The sequence below is a fragment of the Rhinoraja longicauda genome, chromosome 4 (assembly GCF_053455715.1).
Source record: "Rhinoraja longicauda isolate Sanriku21f chromosome 4, sRhiLon1.1, whole genome shotgun sequence".
NCBI lineage: Eukaryota > Metazoa > Chordata > Chondrichthyes > Rajiformes > Arhynchobatidae > Rhinoraja > Rhinoraja longicauda.
Window position 1 is genome coordinate 50535439 of NC_135956.1, and position 14471 is coordinate 50549909.

General features: G+C 43.8%; 1 protein-coding gene across 2 annotated transcripts in view; it reads right to left on the bottom strand.

Annotated features, from left to right (window-relative positions):
- slc66a2 (solute carrier family 66 member 2) overlaps positions 1-9730 on the bottom strand; it is a 41508-nt gene extending 31778 nt beyond the window's left edge. For both annotated transcript variants that reach the window (XM_078397710.1, XM_078397709.1), the window contains exons 1-2: positions 9680-9730; positions 2471-2931 (exon numbers count right to left, since the gene is read on the bottom strand). In XM_078397710.1, coding sequence (XP_078253836.1) covers positions 2471-2679 — 209 coding nt within the window. In that variant the 5' untranslated portion in view covers positions 2680-2931; positions 9680-9730. The remainder of the gene's footprint in view (positions 1-2470; positions 2932-9679) is intronic.
- Positions 9731-14471: the final 4741 nt, after the last annotated feature.

A 14471-nucleotide genomic window follows, 5' to 3' on the forward strand; every position in this document is an offset into this window, starting at 1 on the left:
GTGCATCAGTCACTGAAAGGAAGCATGCAGGTACAGCAGGCAGTGAAGAAAGCCAATGGAATGTTGGCCTTCATAACAAGAGGAGTTGAGTATAGGAGCAAAGAGGTCCTTCTGCAGTTGTACAGGGCCCTAGTGAGACCGCACCTGGAGTACTGTGTGCAGTTTTGGTCTCCAAATTTGAGGAAGGATATTCTTGCTATTGAGGGCGTGCAGCGTAGGAATAAGTTTAAGAATAAGGGGTAGGCCATTTAGAACAGAGATGAGGAAAAACTTTTTCAGTCAGAGAGTTGTGAAACTGTGGAATTCTCTGCCTCAGAGGGCAGTGGAGGCCAATTCTCTGAATACATTCAAGAGAGAGCTAGATAGAGCTCTTAAGGATAGCGGAGTCAGGGGGTATGGGGAGAAAGCAGGAACGGGGTACTGATTGAGAATGATCAGCCATGATCACATTGAATGGCGGTGCTGGCTCGAAGGGCTGAATGGCCTACTACTGCACCTATTGTCTATTGTCTATAAGCCCTAAGGAAAGACACAAAATGCTGGAGTAACTCAACAGGTCAGGCAGCAACCCGGGAGAACATGGACAGGCGGTGTTTTGAGCCGGGACCCTTCTTCAGATCAGTCTGAAGAAGGGTTCCAACCCGAAACGTCGCCTATCCATGTTCTTCAGAGATGCTTCCTGACCTGCTGAATTATTCTGGCATACGTGTATTTCTCAGGTATAAACCAGCATCTGCAGTTCCCTGTTATTACAAGCCCCAATGAACAGTGATTTGTGAGTTTTGCAGCTGGTATCTGGTTTATCATCTGTCATCAAAAGGGTACCTTAAACTTAAATATCATCTTCACCATAGAAAGAGGTCCCAAAGAATGCTACGATGGCACAAAATAACGCAAGCACAAGGACAAACCCAATCAATGAGTAAGGGTGGGGAAAATGTAGGAAAGAAGTTGCTGGGGGTTATGGAGAAAATACCAGAGCTCAGAAAAAGAGCAGAGAGAACAATATTCCATAAGTCATTTCCAGAAAGGTGGAAACAAAATACAAAAATTGAATTAAAAAAGGTCTGCTTCACAAGGAGAGAAATATTGAGGAATATATCCTGTCTATTTTCAGCTATGAGATGAATTATTTACTTTGATACGAAGAATTAAAACACAAACAGTTTTATTTAGACAAATGATAACATTCTGCTAAATATCACTGTAAAGAGTTACAAGAGTGCTGATGCATAAAACATAGAAAATTAAAATGCTGTGTCTCAAACGGTGTATTGGCCTTTATTTCCAAAAGGAAAAAGAAAAACAGAATTTGAAACAAAAAAATAAAGAGTGAGAACACTCAGCAGTCAAGTAGCATTTCATAGAGGAATATAGCACCAAACAGGTCCTTTGGCCCATCATGTCCTGCCGATCATCAACAACCGAGCTATATTAATCTCATCTACATTTATAGTCTTTTATGCCTTGGCGACTCAAATGTTCATCCAGCCCTGTCTAATGTCTCTCTGACAATGACCAACATGGGGGTCAGGCCCTGCAGGAAAGTCTCTCCCATTTTCATTAGTTCTTGCTACCTCTAATCGCAGAAACTGGTCTTCTACAAGAATGAGGAAGTGTTGTGGATTATACTGGGGTGGTGAGATTGACATGATTCAACAGGCAGTGTATGCATGTTGTGGTATGTAGCATGAGGTTTGCAGCTGTACTAAGTTTATTGGGATGAAGTTAAGCAGCCTGATATGATTAAGCACTGTAATTATGTTGTGGCATTCATAAAGATTTTTGGTTGGGACTGAGGTGTTGCAAGTTTAATGGCGATTTTGGCTTCAGAGTCTCTGGCAGAATTCTGGCAAAAAGCTGCGACAATTCAACGGCTGCTGGGACCGAAGACGGTCCCGCTGTACTGGCAGCCATAGTAAGTGCTTGCCTCCAATACACCGCTTGTCCTCCAGAAGGCGTTGCGTGGCAACATTACGGGTCAGGGGTCATGACCACGCCGGCCGTGCAAGAGCCTTTTATTCACTATCCACCATCTCCCAACTGGGGGGTGCACATCTGAATTACATTCGGTTGTGATGACTCAATGCACACACAACCTGGTCCTCATTATCTTACTAAAGTAGTTATTTCAGACAATTACACCCATGAAAATATAGTCGAGGCAAAATTAGTGTTGATGACAGTTTGCCAGTCACACAGTACAAAGATAAATCTGAGTCCTCAGTCGCAATGCCTTTGCGCAAGGGGACATTGTGAAACATGGATATTCTCACGTATTGAAAATCAAGGCACATACTTTACGAATGATAAACACGGTATTATATCATGGGTCAGGGATTCGCAAGTTAAATTGCACTATCCAAATAACACAATTATCGAATTAAACATACATAGTGCAAAGTATACTTGAACAAATTATTCGTGCGGTTAATAAAAATAGTTTTGATAAAGTTTCGCGTATACTTACCAAAATAATATTCTTAATATATTGGCCACAAGCAACACCAAGCAAACGTAGATGGAGAAGCCCTCAGCATTCTGGGTGCGTTTGATGTCCCTGTACTGAGGAATGTAGGGCAACATACCGCCAAACATCATTGCTGCGGCCGCTGTCCACGAAGCCAGCTTGCCGACAGGTAGGGCGAACAGCTCAAGAGAGCCCAGACTTTTCTCCATTTTCTGTTTCACCCCTAATTCTGCACGAAGTGTCCGTTGAGAGATATTCGATCCCTTTCAGTCGCCAAATCTGCAATCCTCAGCCGGCTGGTGCATTGCGTTCGTCACTTTGTGTAAAAACGTCCCGGAGCTGCCTCGAAATTGTTGGGTAATTGCAGCGTTGAAATGTGCGCCGCCAAGAAACCAACACGTCCTGAAAATCTCTCGCGATGTCACTTTCACATCCGGATTTCGTCAATGCCACGCCGACAACTGAAACATTGGAAAAAAAAGCATGATTTATTTTTATTTTAAAATGTCGAGGAAGGTTCCGTGTTATTATCACAGCAAGGAGAATGACGAGTTAAACAGTTTCCATTTGTATTGATCGTAAGCCATTCACGTGATATCTCATGGAAGTATTTCCAAATCGAGGTATTTCAATATTTGTGATTGAAATCTTGAATTTCGAGTTCCGGGAGCGCTCTCAGAAAGTTATACAATTCCTTCAACGGATAATTCTTCAAAGACCATAAAATGATTGCATGATAGGAAACCATAAAATGTTGATACTATACAGGAACATACCTTTTACTTTCGGAGCAATAAATCTTATCTTTCACTGAAAGATACCAAACTCATTATGAGGTGTAAAGCAGAAATGGACCCTTGCCAGAACTGGAGCATGCTGATTAATGAAAGGATACGTATATATTTCCAGGAAAAACTGTTTATGGTAAGTTTTTACACATTTTCTTGAATTAGGTCTTTACCTTCCCTGTCAAGAGTAGGTTGACATAGTTGACGTTTCCATCAGTAAATCAAATGGGCAATTTTAGTTTTAAATAGAACCGATTCTTCAGCAAGCCATGGTCTCCTTCTCTTCCCCTCACCGTCCACCCAAAAACAGATGGTGCAGACTTTAAATTATTTAGGCTATTGTCAACAAAACTAATCAGAATATGTGCAATACTTGCATTGGGATGCTACTTCATCATTCCTACATACTAAAGATAATGTTTTTAATCCATTGAAAACTTGGAAGTTGCAGGTCCAGTGCCTTATCTCTGATGATCATGCCAATCAACAATTTATTCACAAAATGCTGGAGTAACTCAGCAGGTCAGGCAGCATCTCAGGAGAGAAGGAATGGGAGACGTTTCGAGTCGAGACCCTTCAGACTGATGTCAGGGGGGCGGGACAAAGGAAGGATATAGGTGGAGACAGGAAGATAGAGGGAGATCTGAGAAGGAAGAGGGGAAAAGAGGGACAGAGGAACTATCTAAAGTTGGAGAAGTCAATGTTCATACCACTGGGCTGCAAGCTGCCCAGGCGAAATATGAGGTGCTGTTCCTCCAATTTCCGGTGGGCCTCACTATGGCACTGGAGGAGGCCCATGACAGAAAGGTCAGACTGGGAATGGGAGGGGGAGTTGAAGCAAAATGACAACAATACCTGTTTAGGATCGCCAATGGGAAAATCAACAATTTCTGCTGACAGTGTGTGATAGATTAAGTTTTAGTGAGAATAGGACAGCAATTGTCTGGGTTTTGCTGTTAATGGCAGAATAACAGTGCTTCCTGGCGGCAAAGAAAGCTATCAACACGGTCTAATGATGCGAGTGATGGACTTGTCCATCAGTTATTGCCAGGCACACATTCAATGGAATCCATGGAACCAAGAAAATTAGATTAATTAGACGCACTGAGGTGCAATCAACGACTGAAGGATTCTCGAAGAGAAAACCAAGAAGGATTTTTAGGGTTTTGCATATAAATTACAGTTGCCACTAATTTCATAGTATAATAATAATAAACTTCATCAATCCCATTGATACACACCAAGGTCCTTCAGAGCTGGGCAGTACACTGAAGCTTGCAATGATTTCCACGCCTGTCAAGAAATTAACATCAGGAAGCAAGGGGGGAATAAACAGAGAAAAATAAAACAACCTTCAAGAGACATCTTAAAGGAAAGGAATTTGTGGGATTGTTAAATTTATTTATTTCCAATTACGATTTGGCTTTGAGTTCTTATCACCTCTGTGTTCTTGCTCCAATTCTCTCCAGGATCCAATTCTTCCTTACAGCTAACAATGTGTTTGTCTTCCACGTTGACCATGAGCATGCAGAACAGGGTCAACACTAGAGTTTACACCACAACACTCAAAAGGCATAATCTTCTTGGTTAATTACTAATTTTCCCTGTAACCAAAGGCTAACCCAAGATAATTCCTGCTCTATTAAACAATGTAATTGTACACCATTTTGCAATATGTAATTCAAACCATATAATTAGCTGTATCACATGTGCCAGTACTTATTTTACAATGGACTGTATATCAAAATTACGATGACTTCAGTTACGATCAGGCCCCTCCATGAGGTATGTAGGTTAATTGACTGGGTAAATGTAAAAATTGTCCCTAGTGTGTGTAGGATAGTGTTAATAGTGTTAGTGTGCGGGGATCGCTGGGCGGCGCGGACTTGGTGGGCCGAAAAGGCCTGTTTCCGCGCTGTATATATATGATATGATATGATATGATGAAATCAATAACGCTCAACATTAATGCTGCACACTGTGTATTTTGTTCTCCATACCAACACATTAAAAGGAGACAAGACACTACACTATGCTACACTACACTATGCTGGAGCCTTGAGCAAAACACAAAATGCTGGAGGAGCTCAGTGGGTCAGGTAGCATCTGTAGAGGGAATGGACAGATGCCCTTTTTGAGTCAGAGGATGGGTTCCAACCCAAAATTTCACCTGGGTCTTGCTGTTAATGGCAAAATATAAGTGCCTCCTGGTGGTAAAGAAAGCTACCCACGCTCTAATGATGTCAGCCATGGACTTGTCCCTTTTCTCACATCAGTTATGTCAAAGAGTGTTTTAATGTCATATGTTCCAGATGTAACAACCAAATTCTTACTTGCAGCAGCACAACAGAATATGTATACATAGTACATTGTAAACAATATAATAAACGAGAGAAAAAAAGTTCAGTGTGTGTGTATATACACATTAAAATACATTAAATATTCTTCATCACCTTCAGCAATGGTTTAAAAAAATGTTCAATTTCAGACCAAGTGGAAATTCAGATCTGCGTTTCTGCGAAGTAATACATTTTCATATTTCTTTATGACATCGGAGACCATTCAGTCCATCAAGTCTATTCCAGCTCTCAGAGCAATCCCATTCCCCCACTATCTCCATTTAACCTTTTCTTGTAGACTGCTTATTAACATTCCCTTGTTTCTCCCAGTAACTGAAAGGAAGCATGCAGGTACAGCAGGCAGTGAAGAAAGCCAATGGAATGTTGGCCTTCATAACAAGAGGAGTTGAGTATAGGAGCAAAGAGGTCCTTCTACAGTTGTACCGGACCCTGGTGAGACCGCACCTGGAGTACTGTGTGCAGTTTTGGTCTCCAAATTTGAGGAAGGATATTCTTGCTATTGAGGGCGTGCAGCGTAGGTTCACTAGGTTAATTCCCGGAATGGCGGGACTGTCGTATGTTGAAAGGCTGGAGCAATTAGGCTTGTATACACTGGAATTTAGAAGGATGAGGGGGGATCTTATTGAAACATATAAGATAATTAGGGGATTGGACACATTAGAGGCAGGAAACATGTTCCCAATGTTGGGGGAGTCCAGAACAAGGGGCCACAGTTTAAGAATAAGGGGTAGGCCATTTAGAACGGAGATGAGGAAGAACTTTTTCAGTCAGAGAGTGGTGAAGGTGTGGAATTCTCTGCCTCAGAGGGCAGTGGAGGCCAATTCTCTGAATACATTCGAGAGAGCTAGATAGAGCTCTTAAGGATAGCGGAGTCAGGGGGTATGGGGAGAAAGCAGGAACGGGGTACTGATTGAGAATGATCAGCCATGATCGCATTAAATGGCGGTGCTGGCTCGAAGGGCCGAATGGCCTACTCCTGCACCTATTGTCTATTGTCTATAACTATATATCCAAGAGGTAATCACATTGGCCAATTCACCTAATAACCAGCTAGCCTTTGGGATATTGGAGGAAACTAGAGCATCTTGGGGAAGTCACCTGTTCACAAGGAAAATGTGCCAACCCCATATAGTAGGAGATCGGAATTATATTCTGGTAGTAGATACTGGTAGCAGATACTGGTAGCATAGGTGTTGAGAACAGGTATTGAGGGGGGTTGTTCTGTGACGCCAAACCTAACTTGAGTCTTTCCGAGGTGTCGTGGGCCTAACTCAACAAAACACCAGTGAAAGGAGGTGCCCACTTGATAACCCCAATTATATATTTGCATCTACATGATCAGTTTTTTTTAATGTGTTTGTAAACATGTAGGAGGCTGTTTATTGCATATGGAGTTATTGTCCTTAGCATTAGTTGGTGTATTAATTAAGTTTAGATAGTACTTTAGCTTTGGGCTTGTTTTTATTTGTTTGAGCGCTTATCCTGGTGTTATAGCACAAGTACTTTGTGTTTTAATTGTAATTACTGGTCGCTGGAATTGTGAGATACAGTTTCATTGTGTCACAGTATATTTCCGTCTAAACAAAATTCTGCAACATGCATCCTAGCTCACATTTCTCACACCCATTGAAGGTCAAAGATCAGAACACCAATGATTTCATTGACTGATTGAGCAGGCAAGATGAGCTATAAAGCCCACTCATTCTCCTCCTCATGTTCTTATGATCGAAATCAAAAATACTAATACACGCCTTAGGTGCTGAATTTTGTGTACACACCACAGTGGGCCAATACTGGAGGTAGTCAATGTTTAGGGTTGAGTATTGGCCTCTTGCACACCTACAAGCTGCATTGCCCTGAATGATGTAATGCTCAAGCATTGTTAAAGCGACATTCATTCAGGAAAGTCATAAGTACTTCACATAGAGTGTCATCATACTCTCAATGTATTTTGCAGACAATGAAAAGACTTTGGCATGTCATGAGAACCATTTGCTGTAAGGTATCTAACCTGCTTTAGAGCCACAATTTTTGAGACTCTTCTGGTTTAGCTTCAGTTCAGTGGTAATCCTTCAGAATGTTGATTGGCAGGGGCTTAGCACTGATAATGCCATTGAAAGCCAGTGGTTAGATTCTTTTGAGTGGTGCATTGATATGTGTATGTGTTACTTGCCACTTTATTATTCATTGTCCAAATCATATTGGGGTATTACTGCATACAAGTTAAGATTACATCTTTAAAAGAAATGAATTAAACATTGGTACATCAACAACACATCCTCATGCCTGGCCTTTTGGAGAGGTTGGAATGACATACAGCTCTTGAATTCCTTACCCAAGTGTCTATATTTCTATCACTATACCTCGGCCTTTTACAAGTTAATTGATATCCACCTCTTTTGTTAATTGCTCTGTGTTAAATATTAATCCACAAGACATTGTTTTCGTCACTCTTGTGATGCTTTTTCTCTTGCATTTTTTGCTCCAATCTATCTTATTACAGATGAAATATATCTCTGCAACTGAATCACATTGCAAAACATACCAAAGCAATTTACTGTTGAAGTATGAAAATGTTTCAAACTTTCTTAGATAATCTCTCCCGGGGTGCTACGGCCAAGTATAGCACAGTGCATTGAAATGGTTAAATATATTAGTTACTTCCATGGCATCAGCCTCTAATAACCTATCACAAGGTGGAACTAGTACCTTCCCTGTACAGTGGAAGTCAATTGGTCCAATCCTCTTATTAGTCCCCATTCCCTCACCATTTCTCCCAACCCATGACCACACCACACTTAAATTCTACTTCACTCCTGACCCTGCTGCTATCGCCATCACCAGCCTCAGTCCTCACATATTCCCTGTGGCTATCAAACTGTACAACTCCTCCCTCTTCGGTCGTGGGGTAGACTCCTCTCCCCCCCCTCCCCCCTCCCCCTCCCCCTCCCCTATCCTTCCACTCGTCACTTTAATTTCATGTTTCATGTATCTTGGGTTTTATGACTGTTGGGCGGATCAATTTCCCTCCTGGGATAAATAAAGTTCTATCGTATCGTATATTCCCCCGTTGCCCCAGAAACACAAACTCCTCCCTAGACTCACTACCCTAACACATCCCCCTTCGCCACCCAACCTTAATGACTCGTCTCAATGCCCCTCACAATCTCTTCTCCCGCCGCACTCTCCCTTACCCCCCACTCTCCTCCCCTCCCACTCTCCCCCTCCCACTTTCTCTTCTCCCATCCCTCTCTCCCCTCCCACTTTCCCTTGTCCCATCTCTCTCTCCCCTCCCACTTTCCCTTCTCCCATCCCTCTCTCCCCCTCCCACTTTCCCTTCTCCCATCCTTCTCTCCCCTCCCTCTCCCCCTCCCACTTTCCCTCCTCCCATTGGGGGTTGGGATGGGATGGGGTAGGGATGGGGTGGGGGTGGGGTGGGATGGGGTGGCGTGGGGGTGGGCTGGGGGTTGGGATGGGGTGGGGGTTGGGATGGGGTGGGGGTTGGGATGGGGTGGGGTTGGGATGGGGTGGGGTTGGGATGGGGTGGGGGTGGGGTTGGGGTTGGGGTAGGGTGGGGTGGGGGTTGGGGTAGGGTGGGGTGGGGGTTGGGGTAGGGTTGGGTGGGGTGGGGGTTGGGGTAGGGTTGGGTGGGGTGGGGGTTTGATGGGGTGGGGTTGGGTTGGGGTGGGTGGGGATGGGGCTGGGGTGGGATGGAGTGGGCTGGGGGTGGGGGTGTGGGTGGGGTTGGGGTGGGGTTGGGGTGGGGTTGGGGGGGGTTGGGATGGGGCTGGGGTGGGATGGAGTGGGCTGGGGGTGGGTGGGGATGGGGTGGGGTGGATGGGGTGGGTGGGGGTGGGGATGGGGTGGGTGGGGGTGGGGATGGGGTGGGGATGGGGTGGGGTGGGGGTGGGGTGGGGTGGGGATGGGGTGGGTGGGGGTTGGGTTGGGGGTGGGGGTTTGATGGGGTTGGGGGGGTTGGGGTGGGTGGGGCTGGGGTGGGTGGGGATGGGGCTGGGGTGGGATGGAGTGGGCTGGGAGTGGGCTGTGGGGTCCGCACTCACCCGGGTCCATCTCCACATCTCCAGCCGCCGTTCGTCCGCCAGCTCCTCCCACTGCGCATGCGCCTGGCCGCGAACGCTGGGCCCCCGCGCCTGCGCACTGGCGTTGATCAAGTGCAACCTTGCAGCGGGTCGGGAGGAGGGAGCTGCAGATGCAGCCTCACACCACGACAGACACACACTCACACACAGTGCTGGAGTAACCCAGTGGGTCAGGCAGCATCTCTGGAGGAAAGGACGACAGTGAAACTTGTACAACGACAAGGGTGGGGGAGGGCCAGAGAGTGAAAGGGGATGCAAGGGTTGCTTAAAGTTAGAGAAATCAAAAGTAATGCTGCTGGGTTGGAAGCTGCCCAAGCAAAATAGAGGTGCTGTTCCTCCAATTGGCGTTTGGCCTCACTGTCAATGCAGGAGGCCCAGGACAGAATGGTCAGTGTGGAAATGGGAGTTAAAGTGCTGAGCAACCGGGAGATCAGGTAGGTTAAGGCAAACTGAGCGGAGGTGTCGCTTGGTCTCGCCAATGACAATGTGCAGGAGTTGACACCTGGACCAGCGGATACACTAGGATTATCTATCCCCTACTCCCAATTCCTCCGTCTACGCTGCTGGATCTCGTAGGCCCAGGCGGACTAATTCTTAGTCAATCTTAGACCAAGCAATAAATTGCTTCTTTTTGCAATGGGGAAAAACCCTTTTCTTAAAAAAACAGATTATGTAGGTTGTCAATTTAACATCTGAGGTCTCAATGCATGTGTGGAAAAGGCAGGTATTTGTAGCCATAAAATATCCATGGGTCCTAATCATTTTGGCATCTAATTGTCATATCTGTACAAATTGCCAGCCAGCTGCAGCGCATGGGTCTGAATGTTCTTGACTTCTGCTCCTGTGGAGCCTCTGATCTATAGCTGCACTGCTGAACTCAGCCCTGAGTGCAGGATGGCTTCCACAGGAAGAAGTACTGAGGGCTCGGATACACTTAGTACCCGAATCCTCAACTTCGTGCCGATAATAGCTAGTGCATCTGCTGCTGTCCCATTGAAATAAATTGTTGCCAATCTAAGGTAAAAAGAAAAGTAAACACATATATTTCTTTTAATTTTAATTGACAGTTCAATATGGTTTATTTGATTTGAATGTGTCTTTAAATGAAACTTGGAGTGCACAGTATTAGTGGCAATTACTGCGCGGTTCAGTGGCGCATCTTGTAAAGCTGCTGCCTCACAGCGTCAGATCCTGACCCTGGATGCTGTCTGCGTTTATCCTTATGCGTTTTATTCTCCTTATATTCGCCTGTCTGTCTTTCTTTGCCATAGTATCCTCCCTACCGCAATTATCAATGTCCTCATCCGCATTTAATCTATTTTCCATGCCTCTGCTCTTTTCGCTTCTCTTCTCACCTCGAGAAAGGTGGTACCCTAGTACTCGCCTTCCATCCCACCAGCTCTGCATGCAATAGATCATTCTTTTCAATTTTAACCAACTTTAACTAGGTTTCATCACCAGAGAATTAGGTTTCATCACTTTACCTCCCTTTCATAGTCTCTGCTCCATTCATATCCACACCAACCAGTTCCCTTCTAGCAATATCCCATGTAACCACAAGAGATGCAACACTTGTTCTTTTAACTTATCCCTTCCCACCACCCAGGGACTTAACAGACCTACCAGGTGAATCAGTGGTTCACTTGCACTTAAAATCTAGTGTATTGCATTTGGTGCTCACAATGTATACGTATGTGTACGTGTACTTCTCTACATGACAGAAACCAAATGCAGATTAAGAGAACCCCCCCCCTTCCACCGGATCTCCCAGAAAACCTAATTAGTATGTAAACCTCTGCCGAACTGTTTCCAATGCATTAACATCCTTCCTTAAATAAGTCTACCACTATTGTACACGATACTCCAGATGTAGTCACACCTATGCTGTAGATAACTGAAACAATTTCCCTAGTTTTGTTTTCTACTTCCCTAGCAATAAACAGCATTAACGTTCCTAATCACATAATAAACATGTGTATGATCCTTTAGCAAATATGGCATGAGGACAACTCAGAACTCTGCAATCTCTCATTATTTAGATTTTTTTTTAAATGTTGTCAAAGTGAACAATTTGATATTTCCCCATTGATATTTTCCATTTGTAATATCTTTGCCCTTGCATTTAACATATATAAAACAGACCCTTCAGCTCAACTTGCCCACGCCAACCAACATGCCCCATCTACACTTGTCCCACCTGCCTGTGTTTAGCCCATATCCTTCTAAATCTATCCTATCCATGTACCTGTCCAATATGTATTTAAAAAGTTGTGATAGTACCCACCTCAACCACCTCCTCTGGCAGCTCGTTCCATACATTTATCACCCTTTGTATAAACAGCTTGCCCCTCAGGTTTCTATTACATTTTTCCCCGCCTCACCTCAATTCTATGTCCTCTGGTTCTTAATTCCCCTACTCTGGGTAAAAGACTGTGCATTTACCCTCTCATGATTTTATCCACCTCTATAAAATCATCACATGCTCCTGTGCTCCAAGGAATAAAGTCCTAGCCTGCTCAAATTCTCCCTATATTCAGGCCCTCGAGCTCTGGCAACATTCTCGTAAATCTTCTCTGCACCATTTCCAGTTAACAACATTTCCAATAACAAGGTGAACACAATACTCCAAATGTGGCCTGACTAATGTACAGAACAACTGTAACATAACCTCTTAAATTCTATATTCAAGCCTTGTTGCCACAGATTCTGCTCCTATCACTTATGACCACACAATCTACCTGTAACACCACTTTTACTTGCACTCCTAGGTAGACACAAAATGCTGGAGTAACTCAGCGGGACAGGCAGCATCTCTGGAGAGAAGGAATGGATGACGTTTCAGGTCGAGATGTCAGGGGAGTGGGCGGGACAGAGATAGAATGTAGTCAGAGACAGTAAGAATGGCGAGAGAACTGGAAAGGGGAGGGGATGTACGTCTTTGGAGTGTGGGAGGAAACCGAAGATCACGGAGAAAACCCACTCAGGTCACGGGGAGAACGTACAAACTCCGTACAGACAGCATCCATAGTCAGGATCGAACCCGTCTCCGGCGCTGCATTCGCTGTAAGGCAGCGACTCTTCCGCTGCGCCACCGTGCCGCACGCTTTCTGTCCTGGGATTCCTCCATTGTCAGAGTGAGGCCCAGTGCAAATTGAAGGAACAGCACCTCATATTGCGCTTGGGTAACTTACACCCCAGCGGTATGAACATTGACTTAACTTCAAATAGCCCTTGCTTTCCCTCTCTCCAACCCTTCCCCCTTCCCAGTTCTCCCACCAGTCTTACTGTCTCCAATTACATTCTAACTCTGTCCCGCCCACTCCCCTGACATCAGTCTGAAGGGTCTCGACCCGAAACGTCACCCATTCTCTCCAGAGATGCTGCCTGTCCCGTTGAGTTACTCCAGCATTTTGTGTCTACCTTCGATTTAAACCAGCATCTGCAACTCTTTCCTACATTACTTGCACTCCTAGATCCCTCTGCTCTACAACAATCCGCAGACCCTGCCATTCGCAGTGTAGGTCCTGCCCTGGTAACACCTCACACTTATCCGTATTAAACACCATTAAACATTCCTCAGCCAACCAATCAAGATCCTACTCCAATTTTTGATCCTACTCCAACCATCTTATCTATCTACAATACCACCCACTTTAGTGGTTTCTTCACAACTTGCTGTTTTACTTAATCTTTGTCATTAAAGTCAACCGTGCCTTAATCCAAGATGTTTATATAAATCACCATGACACAACTTTTTTTACATCTTGCCAAAAGGAAAATGGATTATTTATGCCGACTAATCAGTCAGTTTGCTTTTTCTACTCTCAAAGCAATGAATGGATTTAGTTTTAAACATCAGTATTTTTAATTTATTATTCATCACGAGTAAAGTTGGTAAAAGCAATTAGACAATTCACAATACTCTCCTACATTTATCTGCTAAATATTCCTCCTCTATCCATGCATACCAAAACAATCGCTAACCTCTTGGTAAATATAAAATTGCATTAACAAGGATGACTCATGTATTCTCCACGCAATTGTCTAACAAATCCTGTTCAGTTCAATTTAACAAAATGAAATTGAAGAATCAAACGTTCTTTGAATTTTCATGTAGGCTGACTTGATACCCAAGAAAAAAATGCATGTTCTGTAAATGCTTAAATGAGTAATTATAATCTGAAAGGACAACATTCTTACAAATGCTAAGTCTTCACAGGGAACCAATTTTATAAAATGGATATTCTTAACTGTTTAACTCAATTAAATCCATTATTCTGCTCATGTTAAAGGATTGAGGGTGATAGTCACACTTTATTTATGGCAAGGAAAGGAAGAAATTATATAATTTATTGATTGAAAAGATTATCAAATTTATCATGAGGCACTTACAAATGATCTTAATATGGCTTTTAAAGTCCACAGCCTTTACATGTCCACATTAGCTGATCTCTTTTTGGATTTCAATCCAATTTTCCAAACTTATTTATTTGCTGATGCTAACTACATAGCTAGATGGTATTACAGGAAGCAAAGTTCGAATCCAGAAATTTCATCAGGAAAAGTAATGAAGAGGTATTGACTTTTCTCCTGCATTTTGTTTCCATTTTTAAACTGTATTTATTACCCTTTCTCCTATCCTATGAAACGGCATTTTACTATGTGAAAGGTACAATTTAACCATCATGTTTTCCGGAAGCCTGTCACCAACCTGCGCAGATTTGCTCTGGAAGAAAGTGGTGACATGGAAAGC